This window comes from Alnus glutinosa, chromosome 2 (genome assembly GCF_958979055.1).
Source record: "Alnus glutinosa chromosome 2, dhAlnGlut1.1, whole genome shotgun sequence".
Taxonomy (NCBI): domain Eukaryota; kingdom Viridiplantae; phylum Streptophyta; class Magnoliopsida; order Fagales; family Betulaceae; genus Alnus; species Alnus glutinosa.
Window position 1 is genome coordinate 26,091,518 of NC_084887.1, and position 24,456 is coordinate 26,115,973.

General features: G+C 34.8%; 3 protein-coding genes across 5 annotated transcripts; 2 read left to right on the forward strand and 1 right to left on the reverse strand.

Moving 5' to 3' along the window:
- The first annotated feature begins 4,444 nt into the window (after positions 1-4,444).
- Positions 4,445-5,589, forward strand: LOC133861281 (ethylene-responsive transcription factor ERF022-like). Its single transcript, XM_062297032.1, has one exon. The coding sequence runs from the start codon at positions 4,526-4,528 to the stop codon at positions 5,069-5,071; it is 546 nt and encodes a 181-aa protein (XP_062153016.1). The 5' UTR covers positions 4,445-4,525; the 3' UTR covers positions 5,072-5,589.
- Positions 5,590-9,583: 3,994 nt separating this feature from the next.
- On the forward strand, positions 9,584-16,101 carry LOC133862015 (protein WVD2-like 7). 3 transcript variants are annotated; one of them, XM_062297849.1, is made up of 10 exons: positions 9,584-9,638; positions 9,824-9,986; positions 12,109-12,759; positions 13,360-13,722; positions 13,807-13,868; positions 13,999-14,094; positions 14,189-14,282; positions 14,999-15,100; positions 15,351-15,400; positions 15,616-16,101. In XM_062297849.1, exons 2-10 carry the CDS (start codon positions 9,888-9,890, stop codon positions 15,638-15,640), a joined length of 1,542 nt encoding a protein of 513 aa, XP_062153833.1. In that variant the 5' UTR covers positions 9,584-9,638; positions 9,824-9,887; the 3' UTR covers positions 15,641-16,101. The 3 variants fall into 3 exon arrangements, with proteins under 3 accessions (XP_062153833.1, XP_062153834.1, XP_062153835.1); XM_062297850.1 differs by lacking the exon at positions 9,584-9,638 and adding an exon at positions 9,639-9,722 and having other exon boundaries at positions 9,873-9,986; XM_062297851.1 differs by lacking the exon at positions 9,584-9,638 and having other exon boundaries at positions 9,645-9,986; positions 14,192-14,282.
- Positions 16,102-18,357: 2,256 nt separating this feature from the next.
- LOC133860949 (pentatricopeptide repeat-containing protein At5g64320, mitochondrial-like) lies at positions 18,358-20,150 on the reverse strand. Its single transcript, XM_062296630.1, has 2 exons — positions 20,010-20,150; positions 18,358-19,686 (listed from the first exon to the last, which is right to left on the reverse strand). The coding sequence occupies exon 2, from the start codon at positions 19,673-19,675 to the stop codon at positions 18,464-18,466; it is 1,212 nt and encodes a 403-aa protein (XP_062152614.1). The 5' UTR covers positions 19,676-19,686; positions 20,010-20,150; the 3' UTR covers positions 18,358-18,463.
- Positions 20,151-24,456: the final 4,306 nt, after the last annotated feature.

The following is a 24,456-nucleotide window of genomic DNA, read 5'->3' on the forward strand; positions in this document are numbered from 1 at the left end:
AAATCGCACTTATTGTCTACGAAATCGCAATCCCAAACGCACCCTAAACCTCTTTCATTTACTTTGAACAAAACATATGCAACCCGTAAAATATTAAAGGAAAAAGTTTTGATAATGAAGCTATTGTTCCAAATGAAATTAAACCAGTTGAAGAGATGATAAAAGGAAATGGGCCAAGGGGCAAAAAAAAAAAATTCTTGCAATAGGCAAAAAAAAACCTTATAATTTTATTTTTTTTACCTTCAATTTTTTTTTTCTTCTTAAGAGTTGGGGGGAGGGGGCATGGCCCCTACCAGCCCCCCTTCCCTTCGTCATTGCCTTATAGCATTAGTAGCAGCTTCCCTATAATATATTTTATTCCTTAAATTTAGGAAAAATATATATATATTTTTTTAAAAAAAAAAAACCACTAAAAGTCATCTACAGCTGCTTCTCTAAATATTGAGAATGCTACCGTGTTATCCAATTTAGCTTCCCTATACATTATTTTTATATCAAATATATCTCTCATTTCTCATCTATCATCTTTTTGCCTTTCATTGAGAATTGTGTTGAAATTTTGTAAAAAATGTCCGTGAGGGTAGGTAAAGAACTCGTATTTTGTAAAGAACTAATATTTTAATGGTATATATAAAAAAAAAAAATTATTGTGAAGTGTATTTGATCAAATAAAAAAATAGAAAGTAATTTTCTTTTTTAAATTAAAAAAAAAAAAAAATCAAAAGGAACCTACGTACCACTAGTGCTCTTAAACTTTCTACTACATGTATGAAACGTGTAAAAGTCTATGGGCCTTACTTACTCTCAAAAGACGCCTTGAGAGAGGAGGGGTGTCCATGACTTATAAAGTCTACAAGACAAAGATCTCTTAGCAATGTGGGACACTTTAACACGCTCACTCACTTGTAGCATCTTTGGTCAAATACGTGTTCAACAACGGGAATGAAATGCTCATCATTGTCAAAGGAACCTGATCTGATACCATGTAAAAGTTCATGGGCCTTACTCACTCTCAAAAGACATATTGAAAAAGGAGAGGTGTCCATGACTTATAAAATTTACAAGACAAGAATCTTTTAACAATGTGAAACACTTTAACAAAAACGTATAATTAATTTAATTAGCTGAAGTCTATTTTTCATGAAGCTAGCACATTAATAAACATGCTTGTGTAAAATTTAATCGAACTTACTCATGACTTAAAATCTCTACAACATTGACTATTTCGTGAACACTTAACTCTCTAGCTAGGAAGCCCTAAAAAATTCTGTCAAACTTTTTTTTTATTTTTTTATTTTTATTTTTTTTGGGTTTCTTGCACGAGGTACGAGTATTTGTTGCTACGGTCAACCGGCTGCCGCCAGTACGTACTACTAAACGCGCAAACCGTACTGGGGTACGAACTGGGGCGGTGCCGTGCCAGCTAGCGCTATCAAACTGGAAAGGTGTTTGTTAATCAAGGTTGTTGGGTGACAAATGACTTGATGGAAGACAGTACTGCTGAACTGAAGCTTAGCTTGATCCAGCTGTTTCAATCCCACGACTGACTAGAACAGGGAGAATGGCTTGCTTTGACCTATGCTAAAAAGTCCCTTTTTTCTTTTGAGTGACCAATGCACACGTTTGCTCTGTTTGTTTCTTTGTTTTGAAAAAGTTGTGAGTACAAAAATGTTTTTCTAGATGCACACAATTAATTACACACCATATACAATCAATTGAATATATACACAAATTAATACATGTGCATTGCATCCTATGATTCTTGGGATCAAATGAGTTTCATTTGTCAAATCACATTAATTAATGATGATTTTCCTTCCATAGAAGATTAGTTTTCCTCTCTTTCATGATTGGACACAATTTTTTTATAAATTAGCGTGCAGAAATTGGTAAAAATTAGTCTTTAAAAGCGACATATGGGTTTTTTAAACTATTAAAAAAAAGATAAAAATTTCTTATAAACTAGCTTATAATAGTGACATGTGTTCTTTGCATATGAGAAATTTGTATTTTTTTAACTGCATCTCTTTCTCACATTTTTGTTAATAACTTAAAGGACACATGTAGATTTTATAGGGTGGTTTAATTGTATGAGTTTCCTACAAATCAGTTTGTAGAAAATTTATATCTTTAAAAAAAAATGTGAGAAGTACATGCTATATTTAAAAACAAAAACAAAAACGTGTGATATTCTTATCTGCTAAAGACATGTCACTTTTAGAGGTTTTTCTACAAACCAATTTATAAAAAATTTCTATATCTTTCATGATCCATAAGGGGATAACAAAAATTTCTTACAAATAAGGTTGTAAAAAAAAATTAATTTCTAAAAGTATTATATGTCCCTTAACAAATGAAAATTGTATTTTTTTTAAGCATTAATTTAAAAAAAAAAATGTATTTTTCACATTCTCAAAAACCACATGACACTTTAAAAAATTTAGTTGAAAAAATTTTTACAACCTAATTTATAGGAAATTTATTTTCTGAGTGAGCTGATCGATTTTCTTTTGGACAATTATGAGTTTTGCATCTGGAGAGATCTAATCATTGATTGCCCAGCAGAATCCATAACATGTTACGTATAATTAATTAAAATGTTTTTTTAACACGTTACATATAAAATGTTAAAGTGATCACGTTACTTCTAGCTAGTGTGTGGTTGCTTCCAAGCAGTGTATATATATGTGTCCATGCACGTGTATGTCTAAAGTATGCCGTGACCTATTGAAAAATGAGAATGCGTACGTACGTTCACTGTTTTCTACTCCTCCTAAGCAAAATTAAAAAAGCACGCTAATTGAGGAACATTTTCTACTCCTGTCTGGGTTTCTGTTCTTTGGGCTCATTTTTTTAGCATGAAATGTTTAATTATAATTAATTAACCCATAGGATTAAATAGATAATTATTTAGTTAAAGGATATCGGAACTTTTTAGTGCTCAGATTTCACGACTAGTCATTGTCACAATAACTTTGGTTTTATTTTCTTTTTCTGAAAGTGGTCTCTTTCGGGTCGTTTTTCCTTTGACTACACGTATGCTGTTGAACATACACCCAAAAAAAAAAAAAAAAACGTGCGCCATTGAACACCTTGGGCGGTCCTTTTGATAGAAGAAACATTTGGATGCGGTTGAACGGGTCAAGAGCATCGATATCAACCTTTGAATTAATTGTTGCTACGACTTCTGCTGCTTTCAGACTTCAGAATTCTACTAAATTCTCCACATTAAAATATATAAAAACTCTTCTTCTTTTTTCAAAGACCTTAAATTCAAGCTTCCCTTATGCCATTACACGTTTCCATGACCATAAACTTAAATAATTAATTATTAATCTACATCGATCGATCCCTAATTCTTCAACAACAAAAAAAAAAAATTGATATATTTTCAGTGGATCTAAATGTATATTATAATTTATACTATACGTATGAGGTCGACATGCAGAAAACATGGAAATGGGACAAATTTAATATATATATATATATATATATATATATATATATATATATATATATATATATATATATATATATATATAAAAATCCACCAAGTATGATGAGTACCTGCTATGTATATTTTAAGAAGAGAGAACGGAAATTCTAGAGGAACAAGTCAGTGGGCCACTTTCTGTCATCTTTAAACCGCGTCGTGAAATAGGAAACCGGTCTCGTTATTGACATAAAAAATTATGGGCAAGAGTTATCAAGCGAAAAACTTTAAGGTGGCCCACCGGTGAGAAAACAGTTGAAATTTTGATGTGATTCAAATAAACGGTGAAGATTGTCTCTATTTTTTTTTTTTTTCTTCTCAATTTTGCAATCTTTATTGTTTATTTGAATTACTGAAAATCTCCAATTAAGTCATACAGATTTTAAGAAATCAGGAACGACATTCAATTCCAAAGAGTTTTGAATAAGGGAACTAATTAGGATTGATTATAAGTATATATACACTTTAAGGATTAAGAAAGATTGCCATTTATTAAATAATTACACGAAAAAAAAAAATTGTAATTACCCTAAAAATATTAATTACATGGTAAAAGAGTGATAATCATATATACTTAAGAGTTGTGTTTTCGCACCGTCTATCTAAAGTGATGGCATGATTGGCATCCATGATAAAAGACATGCAAGTGTGCATTTATGAGAACTATCAAGCTTACTTTAATTCTTTTTTCAACCTGGCAAAACTTATTTCTTTTTTCAAAACTAAAATAGAAAAATACAAAACTAGCAGCAAACATGTGGCCTGTATAAACGTGCGCATGCTCGCATTGACAGCATCTTCCCACTTACGTAACTACTTGGAAGCTTACTTGGAAGCTCCTCTCAGTCTCTCACTGCGTTCACATCAATAATTATCACATCCATCTCCCTCTTCTTCTTCTTCTTTTTCTTATATATATATACATGTACATATATGGATGAATATTAATTGCTTCACAATCTTGACTGTCAAAAGTTCTCTAGCTCTCACTGAAAAGGAATATTCAACTATCTCTCTTAAAATCTACCAAGAATGGAAGACCCATGTATGCAAAATGTGGATGCTCCGAAGTATAAAGGTGTTCGGAAGCGAAAATGGGGCAAATGGGTGTCTGAGATTCGTGAGCCGGGGAAGAAAACCAGAATATGGTTAGGGAGCTATGAGGCACCGGAAATGGCGGCCGCGGCTTACGATGTGGCGGCATTGCACCTCAGAGGACATGGGGCGCGCCTCAACTTCCCTGAACTACTTGACAGTTTGCCACGACCGAAGAGCTCGAGGGCTGAGGACGTGCAGTTGGCGGCTCAAGAGGCGGCATTCCGGCTTCGAAAACCCGTACCAGCGTCGGCGGCCAACGTGGGGAGCTCCGAGGCTAATGCCGTTCCGGCTAGGGTGGGGCTCTCGCCGAGCCAAATTCAGGCCATAAACGAGTCACCTTTGGATTCACCGAGAATGTGGATGGAGTTGGCAATGGGAGCTCTTTTGTTGGATGAGAGTGATATGGTGTTACATGATAACGATGTTGATCAGTTGAGCGAGTGGGAAGAAGTGCAATATGAGTCAATTTGGGACTCCTAGGTAACACAGGACAAGAAATATATATTCAGTAATTATCGAAGGTAAATTCATCAAAAAATAAAGATGAAAAAAACTAACAAATAAAATAGCTTTTAAACTAATTCTTTTAACTAAATTACTCCTCTATAAGCTTATTTATTCACGGAGGAGAATGGTTCAAGTTTAAGCTTCTTCATGTGTAACCTTTTAAGGTACACACAGAATGTTTTTGTGGTTGAGAGAGAGCTAGAGAGGGAAAATTGTGAAGGGTGTGTACTTTTGCATCAAATGGGGGCTGCTTTTAAGAATTCGGAGGCTCTATTAATTGAAGCATCAAGTTAATTAGGGAAAATTTATGTTGCTCTGGCGCTAGCTCTCACATGGTACTCCAGGTTTTTGCAGCTGTGGGTTCTTTTTCTTTCCCCCCATTGCAGTCCTGTTTCTATCTGTGGAGCGGCTGTCAAAAGAGTCATGCAATTTGTTTTGTTTGTGTAAAAGAAGTGGTTGCTTTTAGTTCTATCACAGCATTTGTTCTTCCATATCTAGCTGCTTATTTGTCAAATATAGTGAACACCCCCCCCCCCCCCCCCCCCCCCCCCCCCCTTGAATCTATTTATTGATATTCCAAGTTCTCCTACTTTATTATTGAATTAAAAAAAAAAACTATATATATATATATATATATATATATATCCCACGCATGTCAGGAATCAATGCTCTACCATGTTTACAAAAAAATAAAACTCGAAAATGATTACAACGTTGCATTTTAAGAAGATTAGAATAATAATGGTGTGATCAGGAGAATATGCATAAATGGTTACCAAAATATATATTAGACGTACATTAATTATTATGATTTCGATTGACAAACAAGAAACAACAAAAGTAGCTAGAAGGGAAAATAATGTTCGATCATCTCGATTGCGCGTGCTTTAATTGACTGCAGACTGCAGTAGTAGTGCAGCAAATCATTAATTTTTCCCATCGATTGGCCTGGACCATGCGGCCATATTCAAAAACAAATGACCAAAACAAAATCCACCGACTCCCCCAGTTTGTGACCACCAAATTTAAAACATATGGCATCGAAAGTACATGTCATGTTGTCAATTATTGTGAATTATGTTGTTTGAGTTTTGGACCATGGGTACCTCGTGGGAGTATATTTTTTCTAGTGCTACATATATATTTTCCTTTTTTTATTTAAAATATATATATATATATATATATATATATATATATCAAACAGTAATTTTCTTAAATATAAGCATAATTTTTTTTGGTAGAAATTGTAAAAACTCGTGAGCCTTACTCATGCACTCTCAAAAGAAACCTTAAGAGAGGATGAGACACTATAGCTTATAAAGTCCTCATATCATGTACCTCTTGACGATGTGGGACTTTAACACGCTTCCTCATGTGTCGCAACTTTTGGCCAATCATCATCCATGGAAAAAGTTCATCATCGTCCAAGGAACCTGCTATGATACCATGTAAAAGTTTCTAGGCTTTATTCACTCTCAAAATAAGCATTGAGAGAAGATGAGACACCATAGCTTATAAAGTCCGTAGGTTATATATCTCTTAGCGATGTAGGACACTTTAACAAAAATTTCATTTCATTTTACTTAATTATATTATCAATAAAATGAGAAACTTCACTTATAACTCATAATCTTTCATTACTTCTGTAATTAAGTACTTAAACTTTAAAAAGTGTCAATTAATAATATCTATTTTTCAATTTCAACTATCCGTTAGAATTTTTTATTAAATCTTATCAAAATTTTCAAAATAACCCTGTGTTTTTTTTTTTAAAAAAAAAATTATAAAAATTTTCAAAGATTCAGACATAAGTATTTTTACAAATTCCGTTAAATTCTGACCAACACCTAAATCCTTGCAAAAAAAATTTTTCTTTTTTTTTTTCTAAAAAAAATAAAATAAAATTAAGGGTATTTTGGAAATTTTGATTGAATTTAACAGAAAATTCTAATGGCCGAAAGGTTGAAATTGAAATATGAATATCCTAAATTGACACTTTTTAAAGTTTAAGTATTTAATTATAAAAATGCTAAAAGATCATAAATTATATATAAGTGAAGATCCCCTTAAATAAAATAATGGTGCAGGTAGCACCTTTTCTTTCAAGATTTTATCCAGATTTATATTGATTTGGACTTTGACTGGCCGGCCGCCCAAATCTTTGATTTGGCCTACCGGGGATGACTTTAATTAGCTGAAAGTGCAAGTCATCTTCCTTAAGCAAAAGGCTAATCAACTAATTAATCAAGACAAAGGGTTCTGAGAAAGGCCGAACATGGACCTTTTCAGTTAATTTCTATCTCTACCAATATAACGTGGTTGTACATGGTGTGTAGCAAGAGCTGTCAACCACAAATTAAAGCCTAACCAACCACTCGTGAGGCTGAAAATTCTAACGTGTGGTTAATAATTGGTTGGTTACATCGAGTTGACAAGCCATGCTAAATCCTGATCTTCAATATCCCAGTCTAAATCTTAACATTAATTGTAATTACAAAAGTTGCTCAGATCTTTAAAGGGATTATATTAATTATATTTGCTCAGAGCACTCACCTTAATCGGACTAACTAGAATAGCTAAAAAGTTATTTTAATTAGTCTTGTGGCCAAAAAAAAAAAAAATACCAAAAAAGGCTTCACATCCGGCTAATTATTTGACTAAAGAGTTGACTTAACTGCTACAGTAACCAGTAAATTTGATGAGCACAATAGATCAACAATGCATAAAAGTTAAGTTAATAAATAAAATAAAATAAAACATATGATTCTCTCTCTTCTTTGAAAATAATGAAAATAAATAAATAAATAATATTTTTAAAAATAGGAGGACTAATGACTGTCACTGCACAACAAAATTATTCCCTAAATACATGACAATTTAATTACTTCGTGGTAATAAAAACTATCAAACAAAATCGCTTAAGCCATGTCCTTTTTATTAGGATTTTGCTCAAATTTTGCTGGGACCCCCCCCCCCCCCCCAAAAAAATTGAAATATGTAGCCTATTTATGGTAAATATTTATCTAATACTCTATTTGTTTCAACGTAAAGAAAAAAATGATTTTTTTGAAAATATTTTTCGGTGTTTGACTCGTACGAAAAAACCATCAACGACGTAAAACGAAATCCGGTAACGTTTGGCTACCATCACCGGATTCCGGCAAAAATGGTCGAAATCTGACCAGTATGACCGGAATCCGGCAATTTTCACCGGATTCTAGCTTAGTTTGGTCGGAATCAAGCATAATTTCCATATTCGGGCCAATTTGGCCAGAATCTGATTCATCGAAATCTAGATAATACAACCAGAATCCGACTGTACTAGTCGGATTACAGCCAGTTTGGCCGGAATTTGGCAAGCCAAATTCCGGCAATTGGATACTTAAATTCGACGATCTTCAACGGTAAAATCGGGCTACCAACAAATGTTAATGACCGACAGTGACGAATTTTCACAAACGTGCGTTTATGAATGAAGAGCTCAAAACCGTAAATTGTTTTTAAAAAATTAAAGAGGCTTTTACTGTCAAACTAAAAATGATTTTCGTTGATCATTATTTTTGCCCCCACCAAACACCCAAAAATACCAAAAACATTTTTTTAACAAAACACCGTAACAAACACAACATAAGTAAACACGGACATAAATCATACTTTGTTTTCAGCAAGCACACTCGAGAACTGTATATATGTAATAAGTTCGTAATGCCGAAAAAGTCAAAGGGTGAATGGGTCAGGTTTTACTACAATTAATTAAAATGGTGTTTGGATAATATCATTTTTCAATTGGACATGGGCCATATGGCTTCAACTATTTAACTAATTCCAAGCCCACCAATTAGTTAACCATAGACATATTTTAGTTATCGGATAGAGAGATAATAGATATACAAGTTATCGCTTCAAACCCCACTTCCCAGTGGGCCAGTATTGTCCAAATTTTTTTATTATTATTATTTTAGCATATTTAAATAAAATTATGAATAAAAGTAAGGTATTTTTTGTTTTGTGTGGCAGGACCTAATGAATCTAGATTCCTGATAATGATCCCATGCGCGTATCACGTGGGCCTTATGCGAGGCCCATCTTATTAACGTGCTCCCTCCACGTGGGCACACACCCACCATTAGACACAGTTCAAAAAAGTAAACGACACCCAAAAAGAAAAAAAAAGAAAAAAAAACTGAGAAACTTTCTTAGTAGTGAAGTCTGTACTTAGTGACCAATAGTTGGCGTGAACGTGGCAGTACAGATACTCATAAAAGGTACCTCATTCTTTCTCCTCTCAACTTCTCGCCACGTGTATTACAACGAGTAGAGGACCTAAACTCATCAACGTAGACCCCAACTCTACCAGAGCTCAATTTGGGGGTGGCATTTCCTGTAATAAACAGGAAAAAGTAGGGGTCATATTGTTAAAAGGTCATTTGCGGCCAGAAAGCAAGCGCCAAGCGGGCAACGTGGCGGCTGTAGGACCTAGATGCAAAGAAAAGTGGCTGTGAGGCATCGCACCAAAGCCACGTCAGTAACCGTAGAGCAGGTTCAGTTGCTTCCCCATTTCTCTATCTCCATCGTCTTCTTCACTTCTCACTGTCACAAGCATCCAAGCAGGGCAGTATAAATTGTATAATAATCATAATCCTGTGTGTCTCCACCATTTTCTTCTTCTCTTCCCTAACTTATAAGAAAGTATGATTATCAAGCTGTAACTGTTACATATTTCAGTTGGACATTTTGGGATCCGGAAGTTTCTGTGCTTTAATCTCTGGTTTAGGGAGTAACCGGAAAAATGGCGGCTGATATCGATCATCATCACCATCATGACCAGAGCTACTGCAGCAACAACTGGCCAAAGTCTGAGATGCCATCAGAGACCGAACAGCCTCAGGTACACTCTAACACTCCCCTTTTCACCTCCTTTTTTCATGATAATCATGACCCCGTGCTTCTTTTTTTTTTTTGAATTTTTGAATTTTTGAATTTTTTTTTTGGGAATATCCATGGAATCTAAACAGAGAAAGCTTACGACATATGTGGTGGAGCCAAATGTCCCCACTATTTAGTCTATTTAGGCTCTCCACACACCTAGCTCGTCGAAGAGAGAAAGAGGCGGGACTGAAGAGTGAGGAGGCAGAGCGGCTAGGGTTTCTTCCTTTATATATAGGGTGTGTCGGGTCAGTATGTCGAAATTCTAACAACTCTATTCCGGTCGGAAATGTAGTAGGGCTTAACTTGTATCACTGAGACATCCCCTGTGGAAGGCGGACTGATCGTCGGGACTAACGCGAGCGGGTCGAGTGGGAGACGGGTTTCTGAACAGCCCTATTAATAGAGTTCTTGAAATTCCAACTGATATTTTAAAGTACTTAAAAAAATTTAGACGTTCTTAATCCGATCGTGTGGTACATTGACATGACAACATAGCAGCCATTTCAATTTCTGACAAAGTTATAACTCAATGGCTCTAGCCAGTTTCTACTTGGTGTCCAAATAGTTAAGGAAAAAGAAAGTAGAATAACAGAAGCTTTGCATTTTTTATGGTTTGGATCAACTTCAACTCTGTATATAGGACGTCTTCGCTGGACAGTGTGTAGTGCTTCAGATTCTTCAGGTGATGAGGAAAACGGTGCCTTCAGAAGAAGAACCATGCAAAGCACCATAAACACCATAGACGATCACATAGTGTGGACTCAAAGTCATTTGATTCAAGTGGCCACATCTCGACCTAGTTTTGAGCTCTAGTCCATAAGTAGGAGGAAAATATATTAGGAACATAAAAATCTATTTTTGGCCTGACCTCTTATTAATTGTTGGGAAGAGATGTCATTTGGTCCCAAGACAATTTGGCTAGTTAGAGAGGTCAGTTTGGTCACCATCGCATTATAGAAATATGGAGGATGGTTCATCTATGTTTGATGTGGTGAATTTGGAGAGAATGCAACACCCAGAATTTTGAAGGTCAGGAGAGAACGGTAGCAAAGTTAAAAGCTATATTGTTCATAACTCTCTATGAATGGATGACTGTTTTCAACAGGTCTCACTTTGCTAATTTCCGGGAATTTCTGGATTTGGGTTCTTTTTCATCTCCCCAATTGGGTGTCTCTCTTATATACTCTATGTACTTGGGTTACATCCCTTTGCACTTTCTAATAAGATTGAATTACTTATCAAAAAAACAATTGGCCTAGGTGCCTCATACTCCTCTATAATCCTATAAGACAAAAGCTTAAAGAAGGGCATAATTGTTATAGGATCTGTATTAATATCATTGTGGTGCAAGATGAAGAGTAGTGGAGGGTTTCCAACATGAATTATGATCTGTGTTTCCCAAATACTTGCTCTTTGGGGCCATTTTTGTCAGATTCATAATTATACAAATCTTCGAATAATGTTGCCTTGCAGATTCTTGTTGCTGTCAGTCACAGCCAAGAAATATGGAGTCAGGTGGAAAAGCAAAAAAGTTTCTGGATTCGTATCAGATGCTGAAGCTAAGTTAGCTTCTGCTGCTGTTGCGAAGTTTAGTCAACCAACAAACTTTTTTCAGTCAACCTCTCTCATAAAAGAAGCCCTTTAGCCACATGTGTTTGCCAATATGTGTCGTTCGTAGAAAATGACAAATGAATGGGTGAGAACTCATTTGTGATTTGGCTTGGAGCCCATTTGACGCAATTCTGTTAGTAATTAGAGACAGAAGTCGAACGGAAGTGCTGGATTAAGACACTAAATACCACAAGGGAGGTGATTAGAAAAATTGAAAACCGAAGGGGTATCATTAGAAATGACTCGAATTATAGGGGATGTTAGTGCATTTTACCCTTTTTTATGGCCATCTTTTCTTGTTCTCTAGCCTATTAGAGTTGAAAGACTAAGTAATAGATTGGATTTCCGGATGGTCCAAAGAATCTTAAAAATAAATGTGTTTAAGATGTTTCTCATGCTTTCCTGGTTTTTGTAATTAACATTACTGCTGTATGATTTTGTTATTTTATCTAATTACACTTGATAAGCAGGTTTTATCCATCTCTGATATTTTGGATAATGGTTCAATATCGTTTGGAAGATTTGCTGCGGAGTCACTTGCATGGGAAAAGTGGTCGGTTTTCTCCCACAACAGATGTCAAGAAGAGCTGGAGAAGTTCAAGGCCGCTGGATTTGTCGCTCAAAAGAAGGCATACTTTGAAGAATATTACAAAAGAGTTAGAACTATGAAGGCATTACAAGCGGAGCAGCGACAAACTACCCATCCCGATTCTTTCCGAGTTGCAATAAATAACTCCACACAAGTGGAAAATGCTGTTGATACTGACTTGATTGAAGAGGAAAAGAAACCAATCAATGGCAGTGAACTGAAGATCTTAGAGTATGATGTGGCTGGTAACCCAGACTCATCTGAGGCAGGCACTCTGGATAGATCAAAAGAAACTATCAAAGAAGAATCAAGTTTCTGTGATAGTGACAATGACAAGGCTAGCACGGCAGGTGAAACTAGTATCTCCTTATCTGCCATAGATCCCAAACATTCTGTAAAAGAGGCTGCCTCTTCATCAACTTCTTCAGTCAATAGAAGCTCCGAAACTGCCCACCATGACTGTGCTGTCTCTGTCACAGCCAAGCACGATGCTAACAAGCTAAAGAAACAAACACCTATTCTAAAGGCTCAGGTAAAATATTGATTTCTAGTTTAGTTGTCTCATTCCCCTAACCCAAGGTATAAAAAAATCATCTCTTTGTGAAACCTTTCTCACTTTGCTATATGGATTATTTACCAGTGATCCGTTTTCATGGGTAATTGGTTGAATTAATCTATAGAACTGAAGATGTCATAATATTGACCTTAGAGTTCATTGCACTATTTGTATGCATCGTAAAGTTACAAGGTGGTTGTCAACTGCTGATCCTTAAATTGAGGGTCTCTTATTCTTCAGTTCCTTTGAATTGTATAGAAGATTGGAAAGCAATAACAAGTCTGAAAAATACTACGGATAAAATAATGTAAGATGCCAAATTTAACAATATCATAATTATGTGAACAACTGCCAAAAATAAAAATCTCCTAGTGTGTTTAGACCCAATTAGCAATGATAGTTGTTATAGTGCTGTATGTACTATTATGTTAATTTGGGACTCTCATGCTGCATCAAGCCTATGGCTCCAATTATATCTCTGTTGCACTAATGGTTAGGTTGCCAAAGTTTGCATTATCAATGTGCATTAAATGGATGATTTTCTGTCACTCAGTTTTTAGTTGTTATTTCTACCAGGCGAGAGTTTCTTCTAGTGAAAACAAAACACAGTTGGACTGCAGAATTACAAAAGGTGCCGTTAAGCCACCGGAGAAGCCGAAACTTTCTCTTCATAAGAAGATTATTGGCAAGACAGATAACAGTCATGTTTCAAGCAAAAGGACACCTAAGACTAGAAATATTAATTCAAACTACGGTTCCTCACATAGGCAACATACTGAAGTACGCTCTAGCACCAGTGTTCTGCACAATTCCTTGGCAAGGGATAGATCAGTGACATCTCCTATTAGTAAAGCTGATCAGGTAATGGCAAATTCAGCTTCCAAAGGGTTGTTAGACAACTTGCCTACAACGCTGCCTCTTCATGCACGAACCTATCAGGTAGACATCTTGGCCATTTTCATATTGGAGCTTCAGTTAGCTTCTGTGCTGATGGTTTCCCCTACTGGCCACCTATTTATGCAGAGCACCATCAAGGAGACTGCTGTTACTGGTGGTTTAAGAAAGAAGGTTCTAGACGACAGGAGGTCTGGTTTAACTTATAAAAATACTTATACTTCTATCTCCCTCCCTTCCTCTCTCTCTCTCTCTCTCTCTCTCTCTCTCTCTCCAAAACCTTCCTCACAAATTTGAATTGTTAACTTGGATTATTTTCAGGAGCTTTGATGGAGACAGTAGAAAGCCTCTAGAGCCTAGTGAATGCCAAATAAGACCCAAGGGTCAAGTGACTAAGAACCAGAGGCCAAAAGTCATGTAATGTGTTGTTATTTCCGTAGATATTATCACCACCATTTTTTTTTTCTCGATTGGTCTTGCTTGTGTGATATTCTAATGGTTTGAAATACAGAAGGTCTATGAACCTTCCTGTTCAGAATAGCTTACATCAAAACAATGGAGTTGAATTTGGGCAAAGGAGTTATGTCAAAGGACAACAGAAAAAGGTAACTTCAAACCAGATATGATTTGGTTATGCATGCATGCTTTTGCACATATTGGTTTCTACATTTGAAAGAAATGGTCATTTATATAACTTGATCCCTTTAGGAAGCTTGAATCATTGAATTAAGAATCATCCTAATTGCCGTCTTCTGTTAGCCTGAACACAATGAAATGGTCAAACTATCATGCATTTTACTAGGAATCTAAGGATCTCAGAAGACTCTGGTTGTGATAATTGCATTTACAAAGTTAATGCATGAAGTAGCATTTTAAAGTATTTCAGTATGTATCCATGATGTCTTAATCAGTACTAGGCTACTAGCTATATGTAAGGTCTCCAATTTGTGAAGTTGGGTACCCTTTTTTAATTTTACCAAGTTCATTTTCTTATCTATTATGAGTAATTCAGTTAGAGATTTTGTTTGACTGAGAGCCTGTTATGCTTCCATCACCTGGACCACACAAGCGGCCTACCATGGCGTCAATAGAATGATTTTGAACATGAATCTCCTTCTGTCTGTTATTATTATATTTGAGTTTAACTGTGAATCTCTGAGACTCAGGCCTTAGCAGTGACTATTTTATGAAACCAATTATTTCTATTATGTTTGGTTAGAATAGGTTTACTTTGATGATGAATCTCCTTCTGTTTGTAATTATATGAACGGAGTTTCAGTATTAAGTGAGCACATTATGCATGCATTTTCTATGTGTGCAGGAAGAAGAGAGAAGCAATGCTGGACTTGGAAAAGAATCAAAACCTGCCCCATCTAACTTGTCCAGCATTCACAAGACCCCAAATCCAAAACTGGTATCTAAGGTCATATTTCTTTCCCAATTTTTATTGCGTGCATATGATATGGTTTGGAAATTACTGCAGAGTATTAGGACGTGATTTTATTCCTCAATAAAATATAATAATGAAATGGTATTTAGTGACGTTAATAATATAATTCTGAAGTTTTATCATCATATATCCATGTTGTGTCCAAATTCCCCAATTTTCTTTTTCTTTTTCTTTCTCATGAATAACTAAAGCATAATCAAAACAATGTGATCGACAATTTCAGATTTCATTACCGCTGTCTGCAGACCTGAGACATGCGCGAAGAGAACCAAGGTACAATATGCTCTGCTTTACTTTCAATTACAATTACCCTACTATTCCTAAGCTAAACTTCATCCAATGAACAATTGATCATGATTTCCTTTGGACATACATGCTCGCATGTGTGCAAGATTTTGTCACCTCTTGGGTTTTTTGGCTGTCAGAGTAGGCGCGGATCAGTAAGTGTCTGCATTTTGATTATAACTTGTGACTTGTTTGCAATGCAGTCCCAAGATGCCAAGTTGGCGGTAAAAGTGAAACTGAAGGGGAGTCGGGAATTATCATAGCCCACTGAATTTTCGGTAAGTCTATGCCATCGAAGTTATCTGCACACAGGCACAAATTTCAGGCAACAAGTTGCAAACAGGCATGAATTTCAGATGCAAAAAAATTGCAAGAACTCGAAATGAGAGGCTGAAGAGGGGTATAATTCAAGCATCTGAGATACTTATGTCTAGAAGTGGATACAAAAATGTAATCTTTACTCTTTAGAGCTTCAAAATATGTGACCAAGTAGTTATAACCTTATTGGATAGAAGATTCATTCTTGTTTGGATCAGTATCCAATGCTGTCATCGACTTAAGACTATGGACCTAAAGTTTTAGAATGTTGATTCTTATTCCAAAAAAGAGGCCACAAGCATGCCTAAGCTTTTGGAAGCCGCTTATCATGGAAATTTACAGAAAGGATCCATGTTAAAGAGTTTATCCAAGCCCACTCTTTGCCCTCTCTGTTTTCTTCTTCTTCTTTTTTTCTTTTGATTTTCTTTTAATTTTTTCTTTCTAGTTTAAACCAAGAAGGATCGTTGTCAATGCTGTTGTAGTAGTCCCACCAAATTCTATTTGTTTTGATTTTCATGATTGGTTCGAAATAACACAAATGTTTTAGATTTGGGACCATCGAGTTGGGAATCCTTGGCTGTTTACAATTATTTAGGAGAACGTGTGGTAATCGAAATGGATCAGGATTTCCTATAATTTCAAAGAAATTTGAGATTATCAAATTTATTTGAAATCAAGCCCTTATTTTACATCGAAATGATGTGAAAAATTCTACATATTAAAGATATGACATGTTAACAATGAAACCAAAAAAAAAAAAAAAAAAAAAATCATTTCAAAAAGCTTTTTCTTCACTTATGAAGACGCTTTCTTTTTACTAAATCGAAAAATAGTTTTTTGCTCGAAGCTTTTATAAGACATAAAGTGTAAGAAAAAGCCTTTTGAAATGATTTTTTTTTTTATTATTATTATTATTGTTAACATGTCATATCTTTAATATGAAACATTTTTCACGTCATTTTAATATAAAAAAGGAAAAATTCAAATTTTTTTAAAATTGTAAGGGATCCTGATCCCAATGCACCTGGTGCAAATCTATTCAATGTTAATTACTATGCCCAAACCCCAACCTTGAAAAAGATAAATAAATAAATAAACATGCCCCCAAAATCTTTAAGAATTTAAGAAGTTCATTAATTACTCGATTATCATCTATTGTTTTTTCAAGGTGTACCCGTTTTAAATTTTTTTTTATTTTTTCTAAGTTGATTTTGTTTCTTAAATTAGTAATGGAAGGGTCCCATTGGAACATCCTTCCAGTAGCATATCACCATTAGAGGACAAAGATCAAGTGAAATGAAAATGGACTATTTCATGGTTAAGATTTTAGTTTGTTTGCATTTAACAGTGTAAAGTGTATAATATTGTCATATCATTTAGATTCTGTGAAATAAAATCCTTACTATGAAATTACTCATTTACATTTCACTTGAAATGGAAAGGATCCTAATTCACTTGAAATTTTTTACCCTAGGGGTTGATTTGATACGAATACAAAAGGTGGGATCAATTCAATAATTTAGTAAAAGAGATATTGACATGTGGATGATGCAAATGGCATAAACCTTTTTGTCAAGGTACTATTTAATTTAATAACATTAAATATGTGTGTGTTAAAGTTGAGGTAGTAATTCTAAAGAATGGTAGTCGAATCGATGATATTAGAATTGAACAAAAGGTGTAGAAATAAAAGGAAACTATAAATACATCAAGCACCAGCACCCATAATATTGATCACTTGTAATTGAGAAGCCAATTGACAGAATAGTTTTTTGAACGCACAACTTGCCACTTCAAATTATATGACTAAATTGACACTTCGCTCTTTTTCTATATGTTTGTGTCTTGAAAAAGAAATGCTAGACATTCTAACACTTTTTTGCAAAATTTAGTTCCAATCTGATGTATCACAATCCCATAGGATTGTGGCACACTTCCCAAAATGATAGATTTTATGGGATTGTGACACATCATGTTGGAACCAAATTCTAAAAAAAGTGTTTGAATATCTAGCATTCCTCGTCTTGAAAATAGAATCCTTAAACCCAAAAGAACAGCATATTTTTTCGGTCAGTACCATATGTTTATCATTACCAAAAGTGGAACCTAAAAATTAGGGGTGGGGAAATTATCCGCCTACCGACCCGAACCGAACCGCATTTTAAACGGTAACCAAACCGAACCGCATTTGATTTCGAACCGATTAACCGAACCAACATAAAACGAAACGGCGTCGTTTTGGTGAAAACGAAACATTTGATCCTATTTTTTTCCTTTAAAAAAATCAAAACGACGTCGTTCCATTACCCATGTTAACTGAATATTAACCGACTTAACCGACCACCTATTAACCGCTTTACCGACTTAACCGATCGCCTATTAACTGTTTTACCGACTTAACCGACCGCCTATTAACCGCTTAACCGATCGCTTATTAACCGCTTAACTGACTTAACCGAAATAAATTCACCGACTGCATTCCGACAAAAGTCGGTTAACCGACCGAATTAAACGTCTACCGAACCGATGCCCACCCCTACTAAAAATCAACAATTCAATTTTAAAAAATAAAAAAATAAAAAATAAAAAATAAAAAAGCTTATATGAAAAGAAAGACCAACAGCGAATTAAGTTTAAAAATAAAATGCTTGCCACTTAGCTGGAAGTTCTATAATCTGCTAGTTTACAGAGCAGGAGGTAAAAAAAAAAAAGAAATACAGAATCGGAACAAAATCACACAGTTTCTGTACTTGACTGTAAACTCAGACAAGAGAACCTGCTCTTTAACACTCTGGCCATGTCTTCCCTGCCTGACTTCTTTAGCCGCTTCAAAACTCTCATATACACTGCAAAATTTGGTCTAAGACCCTTCTTAATCATTTCAAGAAGAATATTTCGAGCAGTGACAACGTTTCCTTTCTTCTGATGAAGGCTTGCAAGCAAGCTGTAAATTGAATTGCATGAGCATCCATACTTAACAACTGACTCACCCACATACTTGTATGCTTCCTCATATCTCATCGAATTGAAATAACCCTTGATAAAGGCAGCATGTGTGGTAGAACGAGGTTCAAGACCATTTGAAACCATCCTATCAAGAAACTCAGACGCAAGATCAAACTTTCCAAGCCTACAACAGTAACAAATAAATATTTCAAAGGTCAATGCATCAGGAAGACAATCCCTTTCTTGCATTTCTTCAAGCACTTGACAAGCTTCGGCAAAGTTATCACTCATACATAAACTACTAAGTAGATAATTGTAAGCATTAACAATTGGATCGCAACCCACTCGCCTCATCTCATCCAGCATTTCCCTAGCTCCTTCGAAATCACATATCCGACACTTCTCCCTAATCAAACTATAGTAATAACTCGCCTTCCTCTCCGTTATCTCGATCACGAACTTTGCCGTTTCAAAGGAACCCAATGCGCCGAGCATTCCAATCAAGGAGTGAACACCAGAGGTTCTACATGACCCCCCAACTTCATTCAACACCTTTACCACACTTGTCACAGAATGCATAAAGGAATCCTTGTTCGAAACCAAAACAGGTAAGAAACCAAATGCCTTCTTGGTCAGACAAATTCCTTTCATACTAAAGCCATTCATAATATGAAGCATGGTCTTGTAATCATCTAACCACCCGCAATTATCAACAGCCAAACTACAAATATCTGAATTACCATAAAGATCGGGCTTCGAACCTCTAATCCAAGCAAAAAAACGAATTGCGGACACTTTTTCGCAATTCAAAATCCGAAAAATTTCAGTGATTGAAGCAATAGATAAAGAAACGTTCATCGAATCCAACTTGGACTCCAAATCATTATCATCCCTCGTAATTATGCTAATCATTTCTGAAACTTGCTTCGGAGTGGCATTCGCCCTAATCCCATCAGTACCCACCTTTCCAACTTTAACATTTTCAGTAGAATTCATCATTTCTAACCGAACTGAAACCGAAAAGAATCGAAAGCATCTATTACTATATGGTTTAAGCAAACCTAGATTCAAGATTTGGCTTCTCTGCTCATTACTGTTATATCTATAGCAATATAAAGCTTGTGAAGATTGAGGAAATGGCTGTGATGCAGCAAAAAATGAGGATGACCCAGTTGAGGAAATCAATGGAGAAAGAGAATTAGCAGTGGGTTTTGTGTTAAGATGATTGGAATGGAAGAAAAAATTTGGCGAGTCATTGGGTGAGACTAGGGTTTTAGGAGAAAGAAATGGGTATGGGCAGTAAGAGAAGAGAGATTGAGAATTTGAGAAGTACCTGAGCTTCTTGCAGATGCTTGGGGTTCCCATGGTAGATTATGGTCTTGGATTTGTCATTGACTGAGGTCACATATAACACACACACAGAAGGGTTTTGTGAGAACGGTGAAGTGAACTGAGGCAAATGAAAGGTGATTTATTTTATGGGTCTGTTGTTTTAATTTTACCCAAAAAAGGGACCCTTTTATTTATTATTTTCGTTTTTCTGGGCTAGGGACTGTTATTTTTGACTTGATGGGAGGCTTTTTTTATATTTGGTCATTGGTTTTTCTTTTTTTCTTTTTATTTTAAACAAAAAAAAAAAATACAAAAGCATTAACAAATTACTCAAAACACATGCAATACTTCTCAAATCACAAAAATAGTACAAATTATTATTATGAATATTCGGAATGTTGCTAAACTTGTCATCAAGTTCAAGGTTGGAGATGATAGTAGCATATTCCTATGGCATGATATTTGACATTCAGCGGGTTGCTTGTTAGACACATGGGCACAAAGTAGTATATGATGCAGGTCTCTCCATTGGTCCTAAGCTCTCTTCTATTATTAGAAGAGGTGATTGGTTTTGGCCCCATGCCATATCAGAGGTCATTGTAGAGATCCAAAGTAGGTTGCTTGATATTGAGTTTGGAGACGCTGATCAACCGGTTTGGGATTCTAAAAGTGGTGTGTTCTCAAGTGTTGATATTTGGGAAAAGCGTAGGGATAAGAAATCGATGGTGGAATCAATGGCATGATGTTGTCTGGTTTTCTGATGTTATCCCTACACATGCTTTTTTTCTCATGCTTGCATTCAATGATGTTATTGTCACTATGGAGCATATGTGCATATGGGGCTATAGTGGAGATAATTTGTGTCTCTTCTATCGTGCAAGGCAGGAGAATAGAGAACATTTATTCTTTGAGTGTAGCTTGAGCAAGAGAATCTGACGATCTTTGATGTCAGATTGTAGGATGGGTGATCCTCTGTCAAATTGGAACTCAATTGTTCATTGGAGTTTGCAGAATATGAAAGGTAAGCAGGGACGGAGCCAGACATTTTAATGGGAGGGGGCCGGGCCAAATAAATTTTTTTCTTAAGTATAGGTTAAAGTATATATATATATAAAGGCAAATTTTAAGTAAATTAAACATAACCCAGTTTTGATATTTTATTATTCCCTTCAAATTGAAAATCAATAAGCAAAAGTGAAAAGAGTTTTTTGGAAAAAAAAAAAAAAAAAAAAAAAAAAAAAGTAAAGAAAACCGTTGTCCAAAGATTCAAAAAATAAAAAATAAAAAATGTCTCAATTTCTGTATTGAAATTGAGAAATTTCTGTATTGAAATTGAGAAATTTCAGTTGGTTGAATTGTGTGCTTTTCGGCCTTCTCGCAAGGCTTTACCTGAATGACATGGCTCTTGAAGCTAATATTATCTTGCTCCTTTTGTTAGAACAATTCACTCTAACTAACGCAATAACCCACCAACTGTTATTTAAAACACATTTTGCTAAACACAACACAATACAAATGAAACGCATATCTTCTAGACTTTTCTAATGTCATCTTGCTATTTTTATCCATTTTACGTTATTGTTACCATACATCCTTAGGAAATCGAGCTTTGTTAGGCGTGTGACTCCTCAAATCCACATCTGTCTTCTTCCAATGCACTGCTTTACTAAACCCTTTTAATTTATTTTGAACAAAGCCTTTACAGCTTTGTAAAGCTTATTCTATCGTTACCTTCTCAGACATGTCTTTTGCTACCGTTAAATATTAAAGGAAAAAAATTTTGATGATAAAACTATCGTTCTAAATGAGATGAAATCAGTTGAAAAGATAATAAAAAGGAAAGGGCTAAGGGGCAAAAAAATTTCTTGTTAGGGGTCAATAGGCAAAAAAACTTCAATTTTTTTTTTTTTTACCTTAATTATTATTTTTTTTCTTGAGAGTTGAGGGGGGGCCATGGCCCCCACCAGCCCCCCCCTCTCTCCGTCATTGAAGGTAAGAATTTGCAAGCTACTGCTAAGAAATTATATTTTGCTATAGCAATTTACAACCTGTGATTACATAGGAATGCTTTGCTCCATGCTTGGTTCCCCAAATCTGAAGAAGGAATTCTGTCCAAGATTAGATGGGAAGTTAATGTGAGACTACTTGCCAAGTTCCTTCCTAAGTAGTTATGTTGTTTGTTAATGGAAGGGTGTTGGCTTCGGGTGAATACAGTTATTTATGTGTTTCTAGCTTTGGATTGTTAGGTGATTAGTTGTCTTTCATGTATAGGGTTTTGCCTCTATTTTGTAGTGTTTTGTTTTTTGATTTTGAGGTTGTAGTTTTTGGTTCCTCATGGAACCGTTATTCCGGTGTTTACCATAGAGTTGTATTGATTTTGTTTGGTTAATGAAGATTTAATTCATCAAAAAAAAAAATCAAATAAAAACAAAAAATACCTCAAAATACATTAACAAACAAAACCTTAATTAATTCTAAAACATATAGACTTCTATTGATAAAAATGGTATGGCAATTGTGAAGCATGTTGCTATTTGGATAAATTCTAAAACAATATTTCTCAAATTACAAAAGTAGTTTTTACTATTATGTCTCATCAAAATACTTTTTCAAATAAAAACAAAAAGTGTCCCAAAATACATTAACAAACGGAGCCTTAAATTCTAAAATATGTGGATTTCTGTGGATAAAAAGGGTGTGGCAATTGTGAAGCATGTTGCTATTTGGATAAATTCTTAAACAATATTTCTCAAATCACAATAATAATTTTTACTATTATGTCTTATCAAAATACTTTTTCAAATAAAAACAATAAATACCCCCAAAATACATTAACAAACGGAACCTTAAATTCTAAAACATATGGGCTTATGTGGATAAAAAAGGTGTGGCAGGTGAAGCATGTTGCTATTTGGAAAATATGACATAGTTTACCTCTTTACTTTTTAAATATAGATTTACCATTTTACTTTCTAAATAGATATTCTGATAAATTTTTGTGTTATTTTAAAAGTATAAAATATTGAAGTTACAATATTTTTACTAAACTCATTTCACAATGATAATGATTTTATCGACCAACTACGTAAAACAATCTATTATTAATTTATCAACCTTGATCGTCTTTTATCCCACCATTGAGTTGGTTGGTGGCCACGCGCCACCCCTCAATTGACAAGATGACGGTAATTCCGTTAACTACTCTTAAGTTAAGAGGTAGTTGTGTGACACTCTAGATAGTGGTCGCGAGCCACTCCTAACAAAGGGCTGGCCATCAGCCACCCTCCTCCTTCTTCTTCTTCCCTTTTTTTTAATATGCTTTTTTCCTCATTCTAGATAGTGAGAAAGGAAGAAGTAAATTGAAGATAAAACTTGGGGAAGATATAAACGCCCGCCCTGATCTATTTGTTCATGGAGTTATGTTAGTTGTTATATTGTTATAATTTTTGAGGTAATTATGACATTATAGTAGTTATGTTGTTGGCAATGTGATAAATTATTGAAAGTTGTTAGGAGATTATGGTTTTGTAAAGTTAAAATGTTAAAACCCTCTGTGTAAGATTAATCTTGATATAAGCTTGCATGGAGTTGGGTTGCAATGTTTAAATACGTCGTTATGATGCTTAAAATAAGTTGAAATGGAGATATATTTGAAAAATGGAGGTTTTGATAAATAAAAAAAGACGTGCTATTTAGCATTATCCCAACATTTTTCTAGAGCTTTTAGCTGACATGGGATGCTTAATTAATATTTAGATCAATTTTAATTAACAAAAAAAAAATTAAGGATGGATTGTGTATGTCACGTTAGCGAAGAATAATAGGAGAATGTTAAATATCATTTCTCTTTGATAAAACTAGGGTTTTGTGTTGGGTTTGAAGTTATGAGAATATTTTAAGATGTGGCTTTGATGTTGTATGAGTAGTAGGGGAAGTGTAAATGATAATTGGTGTGAAAAATGAGGGATTTTGGAATGTTTTTGAATAGGTGAAAACACTGCTAATGCCCTCTTGGTCGATCGAGACTAGTGCCTGATTGAACGAGCACGAGACATAACCTACCTGAGAGCCTCAGGGGAACCTTCAGTTTATGGCAAGTTGATTGAGCCGTTTGGCAAAAAGTTCTTGGGGTATGCTTGGTTGAACCTTGTTTGATCAAGTATGGGTAATTTTGCAAAAAACAAAATTTTCTTTTTGGTTAGTTTTACAAACAAAGTTCTTTAGGGTTTGAGAAAAGTCTTGGGATCCTAACTACGTTTTTAAAAATTATTTTTTTAAATAATACATTTTAAAATCACTATTTTTAAATCGCACCTTTTGAAATCGTAAATCCAAACGGATTCTTAATCATAATTTTTTATTAAATTGTGTTAATTTTCTCATGTTAGCGTTTATGATATTTAAATCTTAATAATAATTTCTAAGTTAATAGTTCATATTTTATAGTT